The sequence below is a fragment of the Hyla sarda genome, chromosome 5, assembly GCF_029499605.1.
Source record: "Hyla sarda isolate aHylSar1 chromosome 5, aHylSar1.hap1, whole genome shotgun sequence".
NCBI lineage: Eukaryota > Metazoa > Chordata > Amphibia > Anura > Hylidae > Hyla > Hyla sarda.
Window position 1 is genome coordinate 182,908,271 of NC_079193.1, and position 22,338 is coordinate 182,930,608.

Genomic DNA, 22,338 nt, shown 5'->3' on the forward strand with positions numbered 1-22,338 from the left:
TAGCCCTCCTCTGTGCCCTCTCCTGCCCGATAGCCCTCCTCTGTGCCCTCTCCTGCCCGATAGCCCTCCTCTGTGCCCTCTCCTGCCCGATAGCCCTCCTCTGTGCCCTCTCCTGCCCGATAGCCCTCCTCTGTGCCCTCTCCTGCCCGATAGCCCTCCTCTGTGCCCTCTCCTGCCCGATAGCCCTCCTCTGTGCCCTCTCCTGCCCGATAGCCCTCCTCTGTGCCCTCTCCTGCCCGATAGCCCTCCTCTGTGCCCTCTCCTGCCCGATAGCCCTCCTCTGTGCCCTCTCCTGCCCGATAGCCCTCCTCTGTGCCCTCTCCTGCCCGATAGCCCTCCTCTGTGCCCTCTCCTGCCCGATAGCCCTCCTCTGTGCCCTCTCCTGCCCGATAGCCCTCCTCTGTGCCCTCTCCTGCCCGATAGCCCTCCTCTGTGCCCTCTCCTGCCCGATAGCCCTCCTCTGTGCCCTCTCCTGCCCGATAGCCCTCCTCTGTGCCCTCTCCTGCCCGATAGCCCTCCTCTGTGCCCTCTCCTGCCCGATAGCCCTCCTCTGTGCCCTCTCCTGCCCGATAGCCCTCCTCTGTGCCCTCTCCTGCCCGATAGCCCTCCTCTGTGCCCTCTCCTGCCCGATAGCCCTCCTCTGTGCCCTCTCCTGCCCGATAGCCCTCCTCTGTGCCCTCTCCTGCCCGATAGCCCTCCTCTGTGCCCTCTCCTGCCCGATAGCCCTCCTCTGTGCCCTCTCCTGCCCGATAGCCCTCCTCTGTGCCCTCTCCTGCCCGATAGCCCTCCTCTGTGCCCTCTCCTGCCCGATAGCCCTCCTCTGTGCCCTCTCCTGCCCGATAGCCCTCCTCTGTGCCCTCTCCTGCCCGATAGCCCTCCTCTGTGCCCTCTCCTGCCCGATAGCCCTCCTCTGTGCCCTCTCCTGCCCGATAGCCCTCCTCTGTGCCCTCTCCTGCCCGATAGCCCTCCTCTGTGCCCTCTCCTGCCCGATAGCCCTCCTCTGTGCCCTCTCCTGCCCGATAGCCCTCCTCTGTGCCCTCTCCTGCCCGATAGCCCTCCTCTGTGCCCTCTCCTGCCCGATAGCCCTCCTCTGTGCCCTCTCCTGCCCGATAGCCCTCCTCTGTGCCCTCTCCTGCCCGATAGCCCTCCTCTGTGCCCTCTCCTGCCCTCCTCTGTGCCCTCTCCTGCCCTCCTCTGTGCCCTCTCCTGCCCTCCTCTGTGCCCTCTCCTGCCCTCCTCTGTGCCCTCTCCTGCCCTCCTCTGTGCCCTCTCCTGCCCTCCTCTGTGCCCTCTCCTGCCCTCCTCTGTGCCCTCTCCTGCCCTCCTCTGTGCCCTCTCCTGCCCTCCTCTGTGCCCTCTCCTGCCCTCCTCTGTGCCCTCTCCTGCCCTCCTCTGTGCCCTCTCCTGCCCTCCTCTGTGCCCTCTCCTGCCCTCCTCTGTGCCCTCTCCTGCCCTCCTCTGTGCCCTCTCCTGCCCTCCTCTGTGCCCTCTCCTGCCCTCCTCTGTGCCCTCTCCTGCCCTCCTCTGTGCCCTCTCCTGCCCTCCTCTGTGCCCTCTCCTGCCCTCCTCTGTGCCCTCTCCTGCCCTCCTCTGTGCCCTCTCCTGCCCGATAGCCCTCCTCTGTGCCCTCTCCTGCCCGATAGCCCTCCTCTGTGCCCTCTCCTGCCCGATAGCCCTCCTCTGTGCCCTCTCCTGCCCGATAGCCCTCCTCTGTGCCCTCTCCTGCCCGATAGCCCTCCTCTGTGCCCTCTCCTGCCCGATAGCCCTCCTCTGTGCCCTCTCCTGCCCGATAGCCCTCCTCTGTGCCCTCTCCTGCCCGATAGCCCTCCTCTGTGCCCTCTCCTGCCCGATAGCCCTCCTCTGTGCCCTCTCCTGCCCGATAGCCCTCCTCTGTGCCCTCTCCTGCCCGATAGCCCTCCTCTGTGCCCTCTCCTGCCCGATAGCCCTCCTCTGTGCCCTCTCCTGCCCGATAGCCCTCCTCAGTGCCCTCTCCTGCCCGATAGCCCTCCTCAGTGCCCTCTCCTGCCCGATAGCCCTCCTCAGTGCCCTCTCCTGCCCGATAGCCCTCCTCAGTGCCCTCTCCTGCCCGATAGCCCTCCTCAGTGCCCTCTCCTGCCCGATAGCCCTCCTCAGTGCCCTCTCCTGCCCGATAGCCCTCCTCAGTGCCCTCTCCTGCCCGATAGCCCTCCTCAGTGCCCTCTCCTGCCCGATAGCCCTCCTCAGTGCCCTCTCCTGCCCGATAGCCCTCCTCAGTGCCCTCTCCTGCCCGATAGCCCTCCTCAGTGCCCTCTCCTGCCCGATAGCCCTCCTCAGTGCCCTCTCCTGCCCGATAGCCCTCCTCAGTGCCCTCTCCTGCCCGATAGCCCTCCTCAGTGCCCTCTCCTGCCCGATAGCCCTCCTCAGTGCCCTCTCCTGCCCGATAGCCCTCCTCAGTGCCCTCTCCTGCCCGATAGCCCTCCTCAGTGCCCTCTCCTGCCCGATAGCCCTCCTCAGTGCCCTCTCCTGCCCGATAGCCCTCCTCAGTGCCCTCTCCTGCCCGATAGCACTCCTCAGTGCCCTCTCCTGCCCGATAGCACTCCTCAGTGCCCTCTCCTGCCCGATAGCACTCCTCAGTGCCCTCTCCTGCCCGATAGCACTCCTCAGTGCCCTCTCCTGCCCGATAGCACTCCTCAGTGCCCTCTCCTGCCCGATAGCACTCCTCAGTGCCCTCTCCTGCCCGATAGCACTCCTCAGTGCCCTCTCCTGCCCGATAGCACTCCTCAGTGCCCTCTCCTGCCCGATAGCACTCCTCAGTGCCCTCTCCTGCCCGATAGCACTCCTCAGTGCCCTCTCCTGCCCGATAGCACTCCTCAGTGCCCTCTCCTGCCCGATAGCACTCCTCAGTGCCCTCTCCTGCCCGATAGCACTCCTCAGTGCCCTCTCCTGCCCGATAGCACTCCTCAGTGCCCTCTCCTGCCCGATAGCACTCCTCAGTGCCCTCTCCTGCCCGATAGCACTCCTCAGTGCCCTCTCCTGCCCGATAGCACTCCTCAGTGCCCTCTCCTGCCTGATAGCACTCCTCAGTGCCCTCTCCTGCCTGATAGCACTCCTCAGTGCCCTCTCCTGCCTGATAGCACTCCTCAGTGCCCTCTCCTGCCTGATAGCACTCCTCAGTGCCCTCTCCTGCCTGATAGCACTCCTCAGTGCTCTCTCCTGCCTGATAGCACTCCTCAGTGCTCTCTCCTGCCTGATAGCACTCCTCAGTGCTCTCTCCTGCCTGATAGCACTCCTCAGTGCTCTCTCCTGCCTGATAGCACTCCTCAGTGCTCTCTCCTGCCTGATAGCACTCCTCAGTGCTCTCTCCTGCCTGATAGCACTCCTCAGTGCTCTCTCCTGCCTGATAACACTCCTCAGTGCTCTCTCCTGTCCTATCAGACACAGAAAAGTGCTAGCCCACCCTCACTTACTGGACTTTGTCCATGCCTGTCCTTCAGCTTGGACAAAGCCATGATTTTATAAGCCATGATTTCTATAGAAAGGAAATAACTTTCTTATGAAAGGTCAATGTTTTGCACAGATGTACAACATGTGAAAAGTTTTTGGATCTGACAGTACCCATTTAAAGCTTACCTGCCCTCCTCACTGTGATCTATGGGCTGCCATATATGTGAATACAGGGCTGCAAGCCAGTCATTGCTAAGGGGGCAAAGGGGATAGTGCTCCCCTTAAGGACACCGCTTGGCATGTGTCTCTAAGTTGTAATAAATTTGACATGCTTTTACTTCGTGATGTCAACATTTTTTGACACTTGACAAATTTATTGAAAAACCTTTTATTTTATACTTTTTACCTGTTATACTATGCTGCAGTACATCTGCTCCGCAGCACAGTATAACTGTCTGTACTACACTGACATGCAGCCTGTGCAATCCAGCCTATGGATGGACCTGACAGGCTGCTGTTAGATAGTTGATAAAAAGGAAAAGACAGAAGCACACCTAATGAAGACCATATGAATAGGTGTATAGTTAATAAAAAGAGAGCGATTAGCCTTCTACCAAATAGTGTTATGCTCAGAGCATAACACCTGTAAACATGTGTATATGAGAAAAGGTCAGCAGCCTCATGGTCTGTCCAAATCCCAGGAACAGAATCGGTGCCATCATATATGCCAGAATGAAACTCCGGATGGAGGAAAAAAATGGACCTGAAAGCCAGGGCGATTCTCCAAGGAATGCCTTATTTTTCTGTGCCAAATGTTTCCGCCACGGAGATTCAAATTCCGGCGTCAGCTGAAAGAATAGACATGTCTATTCTTTCTGCAGACTCTGCACAGAAATGCATTGCCGTCTATGAGATGGCGCATTTCCAAATGGTTCTAGAGCTGGCATGTCCTGCTGGCGCTCCGTTGTAAGGGGAATGTTTGCACAGAGATTTTCTGTGCGGACATTCACCCTTGTGAACATAGTCTAAGGATTAAAGCTGTATGCCCACTATTAACATATTCACAGGACAGGTGAGAAAGGCTATACAATGACCCCATGACCTACGATGGCCCCAACATACGATAATTTCAACACGCGATGGCCTCTCAGAGGCCATCGCATGTTGAAGGCAGCATCAACATACGATGCTTTTGTATGTCGGGGCCATCGCATAAACGGCTATGCGGCAGCGCTGACTGCTTCAGCTGCCACCGGATAGCCGTTTACAGTGCCCCGTGAGCTCCGGTGATGGTCACTCCCCTGTCCTCTGGGCTCCGGCGCGTCCTCTTCGGGATCCTCTGCATCGTCGGCGCTCTCCATCGTCGTCATCACGTCGCTGTGCACGCCGTCCCGTCATCCAATAGGAGCGGCATGCGTAGCGATGTGATGGCGGCGACGGAGAGCGCGGATGCTGGGGAAGCAGAGGCCTTACCGGAGCGTTGGGGACACCCCGGGGACGCGGCGGCAGCGATGGACAGCGACATCCCGGTCAGCGGTGGCGAGCGGTGACGGTGTGGAGCGGCGGGGACAGGTGAGTACAACTTCCTCTAACAGTGGTCTACAACCTGCGGACCTCCAGATGTTGCAAAACTACAACACCCAGCATGCCCGAACAGCCGTTGGCTGTCCGGGCATGCTGGGTATTGTAGTTTTGCAACATCTGGAGGTCCGCAGGTTGTAGACCACTGTCCTACACTTTACATTGCACGGATCCCTCAACATGCAATGGTTTCAACAAACGATGGTCCGTTTGGAACGGATTACCATCGTATGTTGAGGGACCACTGTACTGACAGGGATCTGATTATTGTTGCAGCAGTCAGAGCTAAGATCTCTCTAGATTACCAGAAAAAATGTTCTTGAGGTTCTCAACTGCTGCGGCAAGTTGGCTGTGCTGAACAACAGCATCTTTCACATCTTTCAGACTTTCAATGGTATTGATGCTTTGTCTCCAGTCTTTGCTGAGGTTTCCTAAAGATTGCTGGATGTCTTTTACATCATTCAGAGCATTGTGAAGCTGGTTCAAACCTGTTCTCACACCATCAAGTTGTGACTGGATAGCTGCCTGCAGAAAATAACACGACAGAGCATTTCCAAATTACTCATTTTATAAAAGGGTTTTTAAAGCTTAAATAAAAAACAAAAAAAAAACATCAAAATAAACCTGTTAATTCCTTCTTTAGCACTGTTGTCCCCAAAGTCTTAGGCTAATCAATAACTGCAGCGGTAATTCCAGTAGGCATGGCACACAACCGCTGATAACAGTGATGTACTGCTGTGGTCATGAGCGTTTATGGCACCTTATTGATATGGGTATATAAACAAAAGACCAATGGGGGACCACAGGGCACCATTGCTGGTGCAGGTAGAGATATGAAGGGTTTCTCTGGCAGTGGGGTGTTTTTCTTAGTTTTTGTTTTCTTTTAATTATACCCATTCTGTCCACTATAAAAAAAAAAATAATAATTAAATAAATTAAATTAAAAAAAACAACCTTTACTTACCTCCAGTGCTCCCCTGGCGCCTCCAGTATCCCGGCTTCCATTGTCATCCTCTTTCTGGTGGTCAATCTGTCATAGTGCGGCTCAGTAAATCAAAGGCCGCAGTGGTGTCCCGTCTCAGTCAGCGATTGGCTGAGAGGCTCTGTGAGTCCTAGGCATCAGGAAAAAGACTAGGGCAAGGGTTCAATAAGTCACATTGCCCCACAGCAAATTACTGGCCGAGGAGGGACACTGCTGCAGCCAGCGATTTGCTGAGCTGCACTGTGTTGGATTGACCCCCAGCACCGCGAAGATCGTGGGAGGTAAAGGTTTACTTTTTTGTAGCATACAGAATGAGCACATAAAACAAAAAAACTGTATATTTTTATTTAGGTGGAGTTATTATTTTATTCATTTTTTTTCCAACTAGTCCCATAAAGGACTTTGAACAGCGATCTTTTGACTGCTCATATACAGTCATTGGTACCCCTGAAATTTTTCTAGTAAATGAAGTATTTCTCACAAAAAATGATTGCAGTAACACATGTTTTGCTATACATATGTTCATTCCCTTTGTGTGTATTGGAACTAAACCAAAAAAGGGAGGGAAAAAAAAAAAAAGCAAGTTGGACATAATGTCACACCAAACTCCAAAAATGGTCTGGACAAAATTATTGGCACCCTTCACTTAATATTTGGTTGCACACGTTTTGGAAAAGATAACTGAACTCAGTCGCTTCCTATAACCATCAATAAGCTTCTTACACCTCTCAGCCGGAATGTTGGACCACTCTTCCTTTGCAAACTGCTTCAGGTCTCTCTTATTGGAAGGGCGCCTTTTCCCAACAGCAATTTTAAGATCTCTCCACAGGTGTTCAATGGGATTTAGATCTGGACTCATTGCTGGCCACTTCAGAACTCTCCAGCGTTTTGCTGCCATCCATTTCTGGGTACTTTTTCACATATGTTTGGTGTCATTGTCCTGCTGGAAGACCCGAGATCTCGGACGCAAACCCAGCTTTCTGACACTGGGCTGTACAGTGCGACCCAAAATCCATTGGTAATCCTCAGATTTCATGATGCCTTGTACACATTCAAGGCACCCAGTGCCAGAGGCAGCAAAGCAACCCCAAAACATAATTGAACCTCCACAATATTTCACTGTAGGTACTGTGTTCTTTTCTTTGTAGGCATCATTCCATTTTCGGTAAACAGTAGAATGATGGGCTTTACCAAAAAGCTCTATCTTGGTCTCCTCTGTCCACAAGACTTTTTCCCAGAAGGATTTTGGCTTACTCAAGTTCATTTTGGCACAATGTAGTCTTGCTTTTTTATGTCTCTGTGTCAGCAGTTAGGTCCTCCTGGGTCTCCTGCCATAGGGTTTCATTTCATTTTACCCCGTAAGGACTGGGCGTTTTTCCATTTTAATTTTTTCCTCATCACCTTCTAAAAATCATAACGCTTTAAATTTTGCACCTAAAAATCCATATTATGGCTTATTTTTTGCGCCACCAATTCTACTTTGCTTTGCAGTGACAGTTATTTTACCAAAATATCCACGGCGAAATGGAAAAAAAAATAATTGTGCGACAAAATAGAAGAAAAAATGTCATTTTGTAATTTTGGGGGCTTCCGTTTCTACGCAGTGCATTTTTCGGTAAAAATTACACCTTATCTTTATTTTGTAGGTCCATACAGTTAAAATGATACCCTACTTATATAGGTTTGATTTTGTCGTACTTCTGAAAAAAAATCATAACTACAGGAAGGAAAATTTATAAGTTTAAAATTCTCATCTTCTGACCCCTATAACTTTTTAATTTTTCCGTGTATGGGCCGGTATTAGGGCTAATTTTTTGTGCCATGGTCTGTAGTTTTTATCGGTATCATTTTTGTATTGATCAGACTTTTTGATCGCTTTTTATAAATTTTTATATGATATAAAATACGCTATTTTGAACTTTGGAATTTTTTTTTCGCGTACGCCATTGACCATATGGTTTAACCCCTTAAGGACTCAGGGTTTTTCCGTTTTTGCACTTTCGTTTTTTCCTCCTTACCTTTTAAAAATCATAACCCTTTCAATTTTCCACGTAAAAATCCATATTATGGCTTATTTTTTGCGTCACCAATTCTACTTTGCAGTGACATCAGTCATTTTACCCAAAAATTCACGACGAAACGGAAAAAAAAATCATTGTGCGACAAAATCAAAGAAAAACGCCATTTTGTAACTTTTGGGGGCTTCCGTTTCTACGCAGTGCATATTTCGGTAAAAATGACACCTTATCATTATTCTGTAGGTCCATACGGTTAAAATGATACCCTACTTATATAGGTTTGATTTTGTTGTACTGCTGGAAAAAATCATAACTACATGCAGGAAAATTTATACGTTTAAAAATGTCCTCTTCTGACCCCTATAACTTTTTTATTTTTCCATGTACAGGGCGGTATGAGGGCTCATTTTTTGCACAGTGATCTGAAGTTTTTATCGGTACGATTTTTTTTTGTTTTGATCGGACTTTTTGATCACTTTTTATTCATTTTTTAATAATATAAAAAGTGACCAAAATACGCTTTTTTGGACTTTGGAATTTTTTGCGCTTGCGCGTACGCCATTGACTGTACGGTTTAATTAACAATATATTTTTATAGTTCGGACATTTACGCACGCGGCAATACCACATATGTTTATTTTTATTTACAATGTTTTATTTTTTTTTATGGGAAAAGGGGGTGATTCAAACTTTTATTAGGGAAGGGGTTAAATGACCTTTAACACTTTTTTTTTTTACTTTTTTTTTTGCAGTGTTATAGGTCCCATAGGGACTTATAACACTGCACACACTGATCTCCTATGCTGATCACTGGCGTGTATTAACACTCCTGTGATCAGCGTTATCGGCGCTTGACTGCTTCTGCCTGGATCTCAGGCACGGAGCAGTCATTCGCCGATCAGACACCAAGGAGGCAGGTAAGGGCCCTCCCGGTGTCCTGCAAGCTGTTCGGGACGCCGCGATTTCACCGTGGCGGTCCCGAAAAGCCCGACTGACTAGCCGGGATACTTTCACTTTTGCTTTAGAAGTGGCGGTCAGCTTTGACCGCTGCTTCTAAAGGGTTAATACCGCACATCGCCGCGATCGGCGATGTGTGGTATTAGCCGCGGGTCCCGGCCGTTGATGAGCGCCTGGACCGACGCAATGTGATGCAGGGTCGCAGCTTGTTTGGGGCTGCTTATCCACCATCCGGACTATCCTGCGTTGACATCTTTCATCCATTTTTCTCTTCCGTCCACGCCCAGGGAGATTAGCTACAGTGCCATGGGTTGCAAACTTCTTGATAATATTGCGCACTGTGGACAAAGTCAAATCTAGACCTCTGGAGATGGACTTGTAACCTTGAGATTGTTGATATTTTTCCACAATTTTGGTTCTCAAGTCCTCCGACAGTTCTCTTTCTGTTGTCCATGCTTAGTGTGGCACACACAGACACACAATGCAAAGACTAAGTGAATTTTATGTGCTTTTTATATTGCCCACACCTGTTACTTGCCCCAGGTGAGTTTAAAGGAGCATCAAATGCTTGAAACAATCTTATTTATCCACAATTTTGAAAGGGTGCCAATAATTTTGTCCAGCCCATTTTTGGAGTTTTATTGTAACATTATGTCCAATTTGCTTTTTTCCCCCCTCTCTATTCTGGTTTAGTTCCAATACACACAAAGGGAATAAAGATGTGTATAGCAAAACATGTGTTACTGCAATCCTTTTCTGTGAGAAAAACTTAATTTTCTTGAAAAATTTCAGGGGTGCCAACATTTACGGCCATGACTGTAACAGACTGTACTACCATTGTGCCTCCGGTATGGCTGTATAATAGCACTTACATGACAGGCCTGAGATGGAAACCCATGGAATCCCTTCAGCACCTGGTGATCATATTGCCAAACTGCCGATGGGGTAACAGAGCCCCACAGATCAGTTAAAGCGTACCCGTCAGATCCAACAAAAAAAAACAAAACATTTTTTAAAATATATTACTCAGTACCTAATCCTACCATGTACATCTAATTTTTATGTGTCTAGCACCTTTATTAATTTTTTTATTCCACTTTTAATTTAGCTCACTAGTCTGAATTCCTCTCAAAGGGAGGGGGCGTTGCCTCACTGTGCAGGTCTCCGCCCCCTCCCTCAGTATGCTGTCTGCTCACATCTCCCCTAGCATTAGCAAAACTACAACTCCCAGCTTGTCCTCACTGACAGTAGCGGGACACAAGCTGACAGTGGGAGGATTTTCCCTCCAGCTGTGAGCCCTGTGCTCGCAGCTGTCAATCAAGGCAGTATGTCCATGACACATGGACACAACAGGACTAGTATGTGTCCAAGCAGGCAGGGGGGCAGATGTTTGACTGGCTTTTTCAGTATAAAATAGTGAAAATTTTCTAATGAAAGCAATTGCAAAACCTATTGTTTTTGCATGCTTTACAACATATAAAAAGTTTTTATATCTGACAGTGCCCATTTAAATGCTGTGGTCATGATTTGACAACAGCAACAGAAACCGAGGTTTATTTGGTTCTGGCAGTTAGTGAGGGGGCCCATCTGTCATTTCCACAATCCCAGCACAAAATACCTGAAAAAAAAGTGGCAGACTAGCCCAAGGCCTCTTAGTGACTGCTGTAAAAACACATGGGCAATCACTTAGGGGTTAAAGCGATTCTTCCATGCTGTAAAGTGATGGTATATGGTTAGGATATGCCAGCGATTGGTGCTGGTCTGACCTCTGGCCCTCAGTTTAAAGGGGTAGCAGCACTAGTTTAGCACTGCATTCATCCACTGATCATAAAGAGATGGCATATCAGAGCAATAGGTCATCCTTTTACAAGATCAGAATAACTCATTTAGATCAGTGATCTAAGTGAGCTCAACCAAACGCCTCTTTATGAGGGAGATTGATGCTTTAGGTAAATGCCTACCTTTAGCCTGGCCTCCACAGATGCTTTTTTTCGGGCTTCTCTTCTCCGATACTGCTCCACTTTATCCAGCTGATCTGGCCTTTGCAGCATTCCAGCCACACGCTGAACAGCAGTGGCCACCGCCTCTCTGTCTGGCTCCTCCATAATGAGCTAATAGGAAGATAAAGACGGCCACAAAGAAATTAATCTCCTAAATAAATATGTCCCAATGTCCTATGCTTTCATATTAAATAATGGAAATACTCTGAAGAGCTGGAAATCAGCAGTGTGTCTCCAGCTGCTGCAAAACTCCAACTTCCAGCATGCTCAGACAGCTTTTGCACTCCAGGCATGCTGGGAGTTGTAGTTTTGCAACAGCTGGAAACAAACTGTTTGGAAAACGCATCCTTACATGTTGATAGAGGCTAACAGGCATTCATCCAATCACCGGCTGCAATGATATCCCATCTTGGCAGGTGACAGCAGTGACACGTAAGGGGTCGGGCTCAGCCTTTTTCCTGGCACCCGGGCTCACTTCATTACATTGACACTCAAACTATCACTGGCCAAGGCGGGACATTGCTGCAGCCGGCGATTAGTTGAGTGTAGTGCCACAGGTCAAGCACCAACAGCCGGAAGAAGACCAGGACAGGAGACCAATTACAGTGGCTCGGTGCGAAGCGGAGGAAAGTAGGTCAAAGCTTATTATTTTGATTCCGACAGCACTGGTATATAGGAAAATAAAAATTATCACCAGAGCTCCCCTTTAAGGCACACGACAGAGGCCAGTTATTGGCTATAATGGTCAAATGGCACAATACTGAACATCAACAATCCCCATACATATAGATCAGTGTGGTACTACAGCATGGGTCCTAAAGTGGTGGGGGAACCTGATTAAACAATCCCGATACATATAGATCAGTGTGGTACTACAAAATGGGTCCTAAAGTGGTGGGGGAACCTGATTAAACAATCCCCATACATATAGATCAGCGTGGTACTGCAGCATGGGTCCTAAAGTGGTGGGGGAACCCGATTAAACAATCCCCATACATATAGATCAGTGTGGTACTGCAGCATGGGTCCTAAAGTGGTGGGGGAACCTGATTAAACAATTCCCATACATATAGATCAGTGTGGTACTGCAGCATGGGTCCTAAAGTGGTGGGGGAACCTGATTAAACAATTCCCATACATATAGATCAGTGTGGTACTACAGCATGGGTCCTAAAGTGGTGGGGGAACCTGATTAAATAATCCCCATACATATAGACCAGCGTGGTACTACAGCATGGGTCCTAAAGTGGTGGGGGAACCTGATTAAACAATCCCCATACATATAGATCAGTGTGGTACTACAGCATGGGTCCTAAAGTGGTGGGGGAACCGGATTTAAAAACAAAAACTTCAGACCACAGGTTGTGTGTGGTATCGCAGTTCAGTTTTATTGAAGAGACTAAGGCCAGGCTGTAATATCAGACACAACCTGTTTCCACTGCCATAGAATTTGCCTCTACAGTACAATAAAGGAGACCTCCCACCCAGATCTTTCACTGTACATACACACATATTATAGTTATATATATAAACACACAAATGTAAACAGACAGTGCCCCCCATGTAGCCAGGGCTTGGCGTCTGCACTAACTATCTGCCACCAACCAATAGTAAAGTAGGAATAACTGGGCCCAGGTATCTTGTTATCACCTCAATAAGACAAACATCACTGTGTGACCCCCATTATGTCACACACAGTAACATGCCCCAATGACAGTGTGCACCCCTTATCTGGGTGGGGGGCGAAAGATTACAGTACTGTTACATGTCAGCTGCCCGGAGAACAAACACGATCGCTGGCTGTGATGGGCCAGCAGCACAATGAGGACAGAATACATCATACCCAGCTTTACCGCAGCTCTGTCTTGTGACGGCCACTACCGGAAGCTGATATGGTATCACGGCAAAACACTTCCCTGACATCTGACCCCGCCCCATGCACTGTAGGCCGCCAATCACAGCGTGGATCTCAGCCGCAGTGCCCGCCGCTCCGTGTACCGGCTGCTGTGATTGGCGGTAATGTACGGACTGACGGCATAGTGACGTGCGGCTTCCGGGGAGTCCGGAGCAGGGCAGTGCTGAGGCTGCGATCCTGATAGACCGGGTATTACTCATAGCTGAGGGAGTACACTAAGGCATCTCCTGGAGATAGTGACCGGGAACTCTTATACACGGGCACGTCATGGAGATAGTGACAGGGAACTCTTATACACGGGCACGTCATGGAGATAGTGACAGGGAACTCTTATACACGGGCACCTCCTGGAGATAGGGACAGGGAACTCTTATACACGGGCACCTCCTGGAGATAGTGACAGGAGCTCTTATACACGGGCACCTCCTGGAGATAGTGACAGGGAACTCTTATACACGGGCACGTCATGGAGATAGTGACAGGGAACTCTTATACACGGGCACGTCATGGAGATAGTGACAGGGAACTCTTATACACGGGCACCTCCTGGAGATAGTGACAGGGAACTCTTATACACGGGCACCTCCTGGAGATAGTGACAGGAGCTCTTATACACGGGCACCTCCTGGAGATAGTGACAGGGAACTCTTATACACGGGCACGTCATGGAGATAGTGACAGGGAACTCTTATACACGGGCACCTCCTGGAGATAGTGACAGGGAACTCTTATACACGGGCACCTCCTGGAGATAGTGACAGGGAACTCTTATACACTAAGACACCTCCTGGAGATAGTGACCGGGAACTCTTATACACGGGCACCTCATGGAGATAGTGACAGGGAACTCTTATACAGGGCACCTCATGGAGATAGTGACAGGGAACTCTTATACACGGGCACCTCCTGGAGATAGTGACAGGGAACTCTTATACAGGGCACCTCATGGAGATAGTGACCGAGAACTCTTATACACTAAGACACCTCCTGGAGATAGTGACAGGGAACTCTTATACACTAAGACACCTCCTGGAGATAGTGGCAGGGAACTCTTATACACGGGCACGTCATGGAGATAGTGACAGGGAACTCTTATACACTAAGACACCTCCTGGAGATAGAGACCGGGAACTCTTATACACGGGCACCTCATGGAGGTAGTGACAGGGAACTCTTATACACGGGCACCTCCTGGAGGTAGTGACAGGGAACTCTTATACACGGCATCTCCTGGAGATAGTGACAGGGAACTCTTATACACGGCACCTCCTGGAGATAGTGACAGGGAACTCTTATACACTAAGACACCTCCTGGAGATAGTGACCGGGAACTCTTATACACGGGCACCTCATGGAGATAGTGACAGGGAACTCTTATACAGGGCACCTCATGGAGATAGTGACAGGGAACTCTTATACACGGGCACGTCATGGAGATAGTGACAGGGAACTCTTATACAGGGCACCTCATGGAGATAGTGACCGAGAACTCTTATACACTAAGACACCTCCTGGAGATAGTGACAGGGAACTCTTATACACTAAGACACCTCCTGGAGATAGTGGCAGGGAACTCTTATACACGGGCACGTCATGGAGATAGTGACAGGGAACTCTTATACACTAAGACACCTCCTGGAGATAGAGACCGGGAACTCTTATACACGGGCACCTCATGGAGGTAGTGACAGGGAACTCTTATACACGGGCACCTCCTGGAGGTAGTGACAGGGAACTCTTATACACGGCATCTCCTGGAGATAGTGACAGGGAACTCTTATACACGGCACCTCCTGGAGATAGTGACAGGGAACTCTTATACACTAAGACACCTCCTGGAGATAGTGACCGGGAACTCTTATACACGGGCACCTCATGGAGGTAGTGACAGGGAACTCTTATACACGGGCACCTCCTGGAGGTAGTGACAGGGAACTCTTATACACGGGCACCTCCTGGAGATAGTGACAGGGAACTCTTATACACGGGCACCTCCTGGAGATAGTGACCGGGAACTCTTATACACGGGCACCTCCTGGAGATAGTGACAGGGAACTCTTATACACTAAGACACCTCCTGGAGATAGTGACAGGGAACTCTTATACACGGGCACCTCCTGGAGGTAGTGACCGGGAACTCTTATACACGGGCACGTCATGGAGATAGTGACAGGAGCTCTTATACACTAAGACACCTCCTGGAGAGAGTGACAGGGAACTCTTATACACGGGCACCTCCTGGAGGTAGTGACCGGGAACTCTTATACACGGGCACGTCATGGAGATAGTGACAGGAGCTCTTATACACGGGCACCTCATGGAGGTAGTGACAGGGAACTCTTATACACGGGCACCTCCTGGAGATAGTGACAGGGAACTCTTATACACTAAGACACCTCCTGGAGATAGTGACAGGGAACTCTTATACACGGGCACCTCATGGAGATAGTGACAGGGAACTCTTATACAGGGCACCTCATGGAGATAGTGACAGGGAACTCTTATACACGGGCACCTCCTGGAGATAGTGACCGGGAACTCTTATACACCGGCACCTCCTGGAGATAGTGACAGGGAACTCTTATACACTAAGACACCTCCTGGAGATAGTGACAGGGAACTCTTATACACGGGCACCTCCTGGAGGTAGTGACCGGGAACTCTTATACACGGGCACATCATGGAGATAGTGACAGGAGCTCTTATACACTAAGACACCTCCTGGAGATAGTGACAGGGAACTCTTATACACGGGCACCTCCTGGAGGTAGTGACCGGGAACTCTTATACACGGGCACGTCATGGAGATAGTGACAGGAGCTCTTATACACGGGCACCTCATGGAGGTAGTGACAGGGAACTCTTATACACGGGCACCTCCTGGAGATAGTGACAGGGAACTCTTATACACTAAGACACCTCCTGGAGATAGTGACAGGGAACTCTTATACACGGGCACCTCATGGAGATAGTGACAGGGAACTCTTATACAGGGCACCTCATGGAGATAGTGACAGGGAACTCTTATACACGGGCACCTCCTGGAGATAGTGACAGGGAACTCTTATACACGGGCACCTCATGGAGATAGTGACAGGGAACTCTTATACAGGGCACCTCATGGAGATAGTGACAGGGAACTCTTATACACGGGCACCTCCTGGAGATAGTGACAGGAGCTCTTATACACGGGCACCTCCTGGAGATAGTGACAGGGAACTCTTATACATGGCACCTCATGGAGATAGTGACCGGGAGCTCTTATACACGGGCACCTCCTGGAGATAGTGGCAGGAGCTCTTATACACGGGCACATCATGGAGATAGTGACTGGGAGCTCTTATACACGGGCACCTCCTGGAGATAGTGACAGGGAACTCTTATACACGGGCACGTCATGGAGATAGTGACTGGGAGCTCTTATACACGGGCACCTCCTGGAGATAGTGACTGGGAGCTCTTATACACGGGCACCTCCTGGAGATAGTGACAGGGAACTCTTATACACGGGCACGTCATGGAGATAGTGACTGGGAGCTCTTATACACGGGCACCTCCTGGAGATAGTGACAGGAGCTCTTATACACGGGCACCTCCTGGAGATAGTGACAGGAGCTCTTATACACGGGCACCTCCTGGAGATAGTGACCGGGAGCTCTTATACACGGGCACCTCCTAGAGATAGTGGCAGGAGCTCTTATACACGGGCACATCATGGAGATAGTGACCGGGAGCTCTTATACATTGGCACCTCATGGAAATAGTGACCGGGAGCTCTTATACACGGGCACCTCCTGGAGATAGTGGCAGGAGCTCTTATACACGGGCACATCATGGAGATAGTGACAGGAGCTCTTATACACGGGCACGTCATGGAGATAGTGACAGGGAACTCTTATACAGGGCACCTCATGGAGATAGGGACAGGGAACTCTTATACAGGGCACGTCATGGAGATAGTGACAGGGAACTCTTATACAGGGCACCTCATGGAGATAGTGACAGGGAACTCTTATACAGGGCACGTCATGGAGATAGTGACAGGGAACTCTTATACAGGGCACCTCATGGAGATAGTGACAGGGAACTCTTATACATGGCACCTCATGGAGATAGTGACAGGGAACTCTTATACACGGGCACCTCCTGGAGATAGTGGCAGGAGCTCTTATACATGGGCACCTCCTGGAGATAGTGACTGGGAACTCTTATACACGGGCACATCATGGAGATAGTGACAGGGAACTCTTATACACGGGCACCTCCTGGAGATAGTGACCGGGAGCTCTTATACATGGCACCTCATGGAGATAGTGACCGGGAGCTCTTATACACGGGCACCTCCTGGAGATAGTGGCAGGAGCTCTTATACACGGGCACATCATGGAGATAGTGACCGGGAGCTCTTATACACGGGCACCTCCTGGAGATAGTGACAGGGAACTCTTATACACGGGCACGTCATGGAGATAGTGACTGGGAGCTCTTATACACGGGCACCTCCTGGAGATAGTGACAGGGAACTCTTATACACGGGCACGTCATGGAGATAGTGACAGGAGCTCTTATACACGGGCACCTCCTGGAGATAGTGACAGGAGCTCTTATACACGGGCACCTCCTGGAGATAGTGATCGGGAGCTCTTATACACGGGCACCTCCTAGAGATAGTGGCAGGAGCTCTTATACACGGGCACATCATGGAGATAGTGACAGGGAACTCTTATACACGGGCACATCATGGAGATAGTGACAGGGAACTCTTATACACGGGCACCTCCTGGAGATAGTGACCCGGAGCTCTTATACATTGGCACCTCATGGAAATAGTGACCGGGAGCTCTTATACACGGGCACCCCCTGGAGATAGTGGCAGGAGCTCTTATACACGGGCACATCATGGAGATAGTGACAGGAGCTCTTATACACGGGCACCTCATGGAGATAGTGACAGGGAACTCTTATCCAGGGGCACCTCATGGAGAAATTAACCTCACAAAAAAAGAGTAAAACCAATGATAAATCCCCCCATTGTCTTTGGCTATGTATAAAGCCATGGCAGCTAAGGCTCCTTTCACACTACAAAAATTATCCGTTTTTAAACATCCGTATGAAGTTCTGTCTGAAAGCCAGCTGAAAACGGCAGAAACAAAATCCTATACGTCCGTTAGAAAATCCCATTATAGTCTATGGGATTTTTCTAATAGCCGTTTTACCCCGTTATAGTCCGTTATTGATAACGGATGTTATTTGGGGCGGAAGAAAATAGTTCATGAACTATTTTCTTCTGTACTATCTTCTGTCACAAAATTATGTCCATTTTCAATAACGGACTATAACGGGTTAAAACGGCTATTAGAAAAATCCCATAGACTATAATGGGATTTTCTAACGGACGTATAGGATTTTGTTACTGCCGTTTTCTGTTGGTTTTCAGACGGAACTTCATACGGATATTTAAAAACGGAGAATTTTTGTAGTGTGGAACAAGCCTAAGGTCTTTGTTAAAGGAGGTTATCTCAAGATTAAAGAGGTATTCACGTTGTTGCTCCTTCCAGTCCCCTGCTTTTACAATGCAATGTACGATTACATTTTTACACAGTGCACTTTACAATAAAAAAAAATTCTATTCTGACCCTTATAACTTTTATTATTTTTCTATTTTCCCCTAAAACAGGGATGTGAGAGTTTTGTAATTTTTATCAATACAATTTTTGTTTAGATTGAACTTTTTGATAACTTTTTTTCTGATTTATGTAACAAAAAATCAGCAGTTTCAGTGTTTGTTACCTCCCCCCTTTTACAGCTTTCACCATACAACCTTTGCCAGTGTTCTATTTTATTAGCTCAGGCAATTTATGTGGTGATACTAAAAATGTTGACTTTTTTGTGCACATTTTCAAACCTAACCTATTTTGACCTTGAGGATGCAACCAATTTCTCTTTTTGATTTTTTGTTATTCCTCATCACCTTTTAAGAGACATAACTTTTTCCATCCGCAGACCCATATGAGGACTTGTTATTTGCACAACCAATTTTACTTACATCTTTCATTTTCCATGAACAGTGTAACAAAAAAATTATTTTTGTGGGGAGAAATTGAAAACAAAACAGCAACTTTTCAACCTGTGGGGGGGGGGGGGGGGGTTATGGAGTGCATATGACATCTGTAGGTCGATATGATTAAAATGATAACCATGTTTACTCGCTTTTCTATTATTGTACTTGTTTTTTTTTTTAATTCAAAGTCTAACCTTGTAAACAAAATAAGTATGTTTAAAATTACTGTACTCTGTCCCCTATAATTTTTTTTATTTGTATCCATAACTGTATAAGCGCTAATTTTTTGCGCTTTGATCTGTAATTTTTATCTTTTAGCGCATATATGAAATTTTTATTACTTTTTTTTTTTTTTTTTTAGATGAGATGTGACCATGGATAGGAGGAGAGAACAGGACGAAACCTGAACGTCACCAGTCCACTCGCCCAAAGTCACGGCTCTCGTCCAACTGCAGAAAAGTGACAGCCATAAGGCCAGAGAAGAGGTCCAGTATGCATGAGTAAGCTTAACCAGAATGATGAAGAGGAGTCTCGGTGAACGCCAACCATGGTTGCCAGACCACGGTATACCCAGCAGAGGCACCAGAGGAATCAGCCATAAGTTCCTCCATGCGACTAATGAAGTGTACTTCCCTATACCATTCGGAAATCGACGGTGGGCAGGTATCTTTCCAGTGTCTGGGTATCACCGTTCTAGCCACCATCAGCAGGAAATGTGCCAATTTCCTAGACAGAAATTTCCTCGAACTAGGGAGAATTGTTAACAGATGTACTTTCGGGTCGTTGTTATAGTATATCCCAGTAATGGTCAGTATACGGGATAGAACTGTGTTCCAGAATTGGGACATGGTACCTTGGGAGCTCCCACATCTCCAGCAGAGCTCAGAGACCAATGGAAACATCTTATGTAGGACTACAGGGACCCTATACCACCTGGTCAGGATTTTATAGTTGGTCTCTTGCGCTCGACATGAGATCGACAATTTGTGGCACATCTGGAAGGCCGAAGCCCAGTCAGACGGTGCGAAGGTCGTGCCCAGTTCTTCCTCCCATGCCCCCACATACTTCAGAGGGCGAAGCTCGGCCTCATTAAGGAGAAGGCCATATATTTGGGAGACAGCCTTGGGGACCGGGGAGGAGGAAGTGCACAGGACCTCGAAAGGGAGAAGGGGTCTATCCAGTCTCAAGTTCCCACCCTCAGCCATCACAAAGTTCCCGAGTTGTAGATATTGCAGGTACCTAGCCAGCGTGCAGAGATGGTCCGGCACCAGTTCTTCATATGCGCGGAAGAGAGAGCCCGTCATAAGGTCTCCAAGGGGAAGGATCAGGGGTTCAGATCTGCCCAAGAAGAAGGAGCAGTGAACTCCAGGGGAGGGAGAGTACCTGCCAATTCGATCCCCATCCACCGTTTGGAGGAGCGGCCATGGAAGAAGTCCAAAAATCTGGCCAATGTGGCAGCAAGATAATAGGCCCTACAGTCCGGGACTGCTAGCCCACCTGCTTGTTTGCGTCTAAACAGCACTTCTCTGGAGAGTCTTGGTGGCTGCCCCGCCCAAACGAATTTCCCGAACATTCTAGCGATCTTTTGGAAATATGAAGTAGGGATGACCACAGGGACTGTCGAGAAGAGGTACAACAGTTTGGGGAGGATATTCATTTTAAGTATGTTGGCCCTACCCACCCACGAAAAAGCACCATTAGTCCACTTCGTCAGATCCCTCTCCAAAGACCTAATCAGGGGGAGAAAATTAAGGGAGTAGGCGGTGGACAGCTCAGCGGGGACCTGCACACCCAGGTATTTTATAGACCTCGGCGCCCATTGGAAGGGTGTGACTTCTTTAGTAGGGTGACCTTCGATACAGGGAGAGAGATGTTTTAGGCTACACTTTTCGCCATATTAATTTTGTGATTGCTGAAATGGGAGTAAAGTTGAAGTGTATTAGTAACTGCGGGTAGGGAAGTGCAGGGGGCCGACAGGTATAGGAGCAAATCATCGGCAAACGCCGAACACAGGTGTGAGTCGCCATTCAGAGAAAACCCCTCTATCATCGGGTCATTCCTAAGGGCATTCAGAAGGTGATCAATACATAGCGGGCAGCCCTGACAGGTGCCATTACAGATATGTATAGGAGAGGAAAGGGTCCCATTGATCCTCACTCGAGCCTATGGGTTGCGATAGAGCGCAGTTATGCGTCCCAACATCGAAGAGCCCAGCCCTATCTGTGCCAGAGAGGCCTCCATGAACCTCCAGTCCACCCGATCTAAAGCCTTTTGGGCATCTAGTGAAAGGAGCATAAGAGGGACACGTTCGAAAGTAGCTATGTGCACAACCGAACATGCGCGTATTGTATTGTCCCGTGCCTCCCGTGAGCGAAGGAAACCAGAATGATCGGGGTGGACCAGAGGCCCAAGGACAGCCGCCATGCGATCCGCTAAAAGTTTGGCGATAACTTAGTGTCCGTGTTAAGGAGAGATATGGGGTGGTAGCTGATGCACAAATTGGGGTCTCGTCCCTCTTTGGGTATAACCATGATATGGGCACTAAGAGCTGCCGTAGGGAAGCCCACCTCTGGGGAGATGTAATTAATCGTTTGGCACAGTATAGGGTGCAACTCTGGTTTCAGGGATTTATCAAATTTGGCGGTGTAGGCATCGGGGCCTGGACTCTTGCCCAAGGGCAGTCCTGTAATTGCTAGGGCTAATTCCTCCTCTGTAAAGGGGGACTCCAAGGCATCTATGACATCATCAGGCAGGCGTGGGAGAGCGGTTTGTCTGATGTAGTCAGATAGGGAGACACGTGGCAGTGGAGAGGGGGGGGGGGGGGGGTCGGGCAGGTATGTTGTAAAGGTCGGAGTAGTAACTTTCGAATGCCGCTAAGATATCCGGGGTCAAAAAGGACTTCCCTCCCCCCCCGGCGTGCAAATTGAGGGGATGTACTGGGACGCACGCTGTTCCCAAAGGGCCCTCGCCAGGTATTTCCCAGGTTTATTGCCCCACTCATAAAAGGTCTTGGAGCATCTCTGCCTGAAGAGTCGATATTTCTCATCTAAGAGAGTGCTTATGTCGTGACGCAATTTAACGAGCACCCTTAGAGTGGACTCCTGCTGGGATCTCTTATGCTGGACCTCTAAGGCATGCAGCGTCTAGAGAAGCCTCCGCAATTTTGCCACTTTCGCCCTCTTTAGGCATTCGCCATGAGTAATCAGAACTCCATGCAATACACATTTGAGAGCTTCCCACCTCATGGGCAGGGGGGTTGGGTCATGTGCATGGTCGGACTGGAAGTCAGCGATGGTGGACTTCAAATCCGAAAGGCAGAGCGGGTCCAGCAACAGGGTTTCATTAAGATGCCACGAAAATTGCGGGGTACTCAGGGAGGGGATGTAGACCGTGCAGTGGAC

At 49.0% G+C, this 22,338-nt stretch overlaps 1 protein-coding gene across 2 annotated transcripts in view; it reads right to left on the reverse strand.

Annotated features, from left to right (window-relative positions):
* The window catches only part of EXOC3 (exocyst complex component 3), a 50,280-nt gene extending 37,324 nt beyond the window's left edge, over positions 1-12,956 (reverse strand). The window contains exons 1-3 of one of the 2 annotated variants that reach the window (XM_056520847.1): positions 12,805-12,956; positions 10,923-11,072; positions 5,310-5,529 (exon numbers count right to left, since the gene is read on the reverse strand). In XM_056520847.1, coding sequence (XP_056376822.1) covers positions 5,310-5,529; positions 10,923-11,066 — 364 coding nt within the window. In that variant the 5' untranslated portion in view covers positions 11,067-11,072; positions 12,805-12,956. The remainder of the gene's footprint in view (positions 1-5,309; positions 5,530-10,922; positions 11,073-12,804) is intronic. The other variant, XM_056520848.1, reaches the window with a different exon arrangement.
* Positions 12,957-22,338: the final 9,382 nt, after the last annotated feature.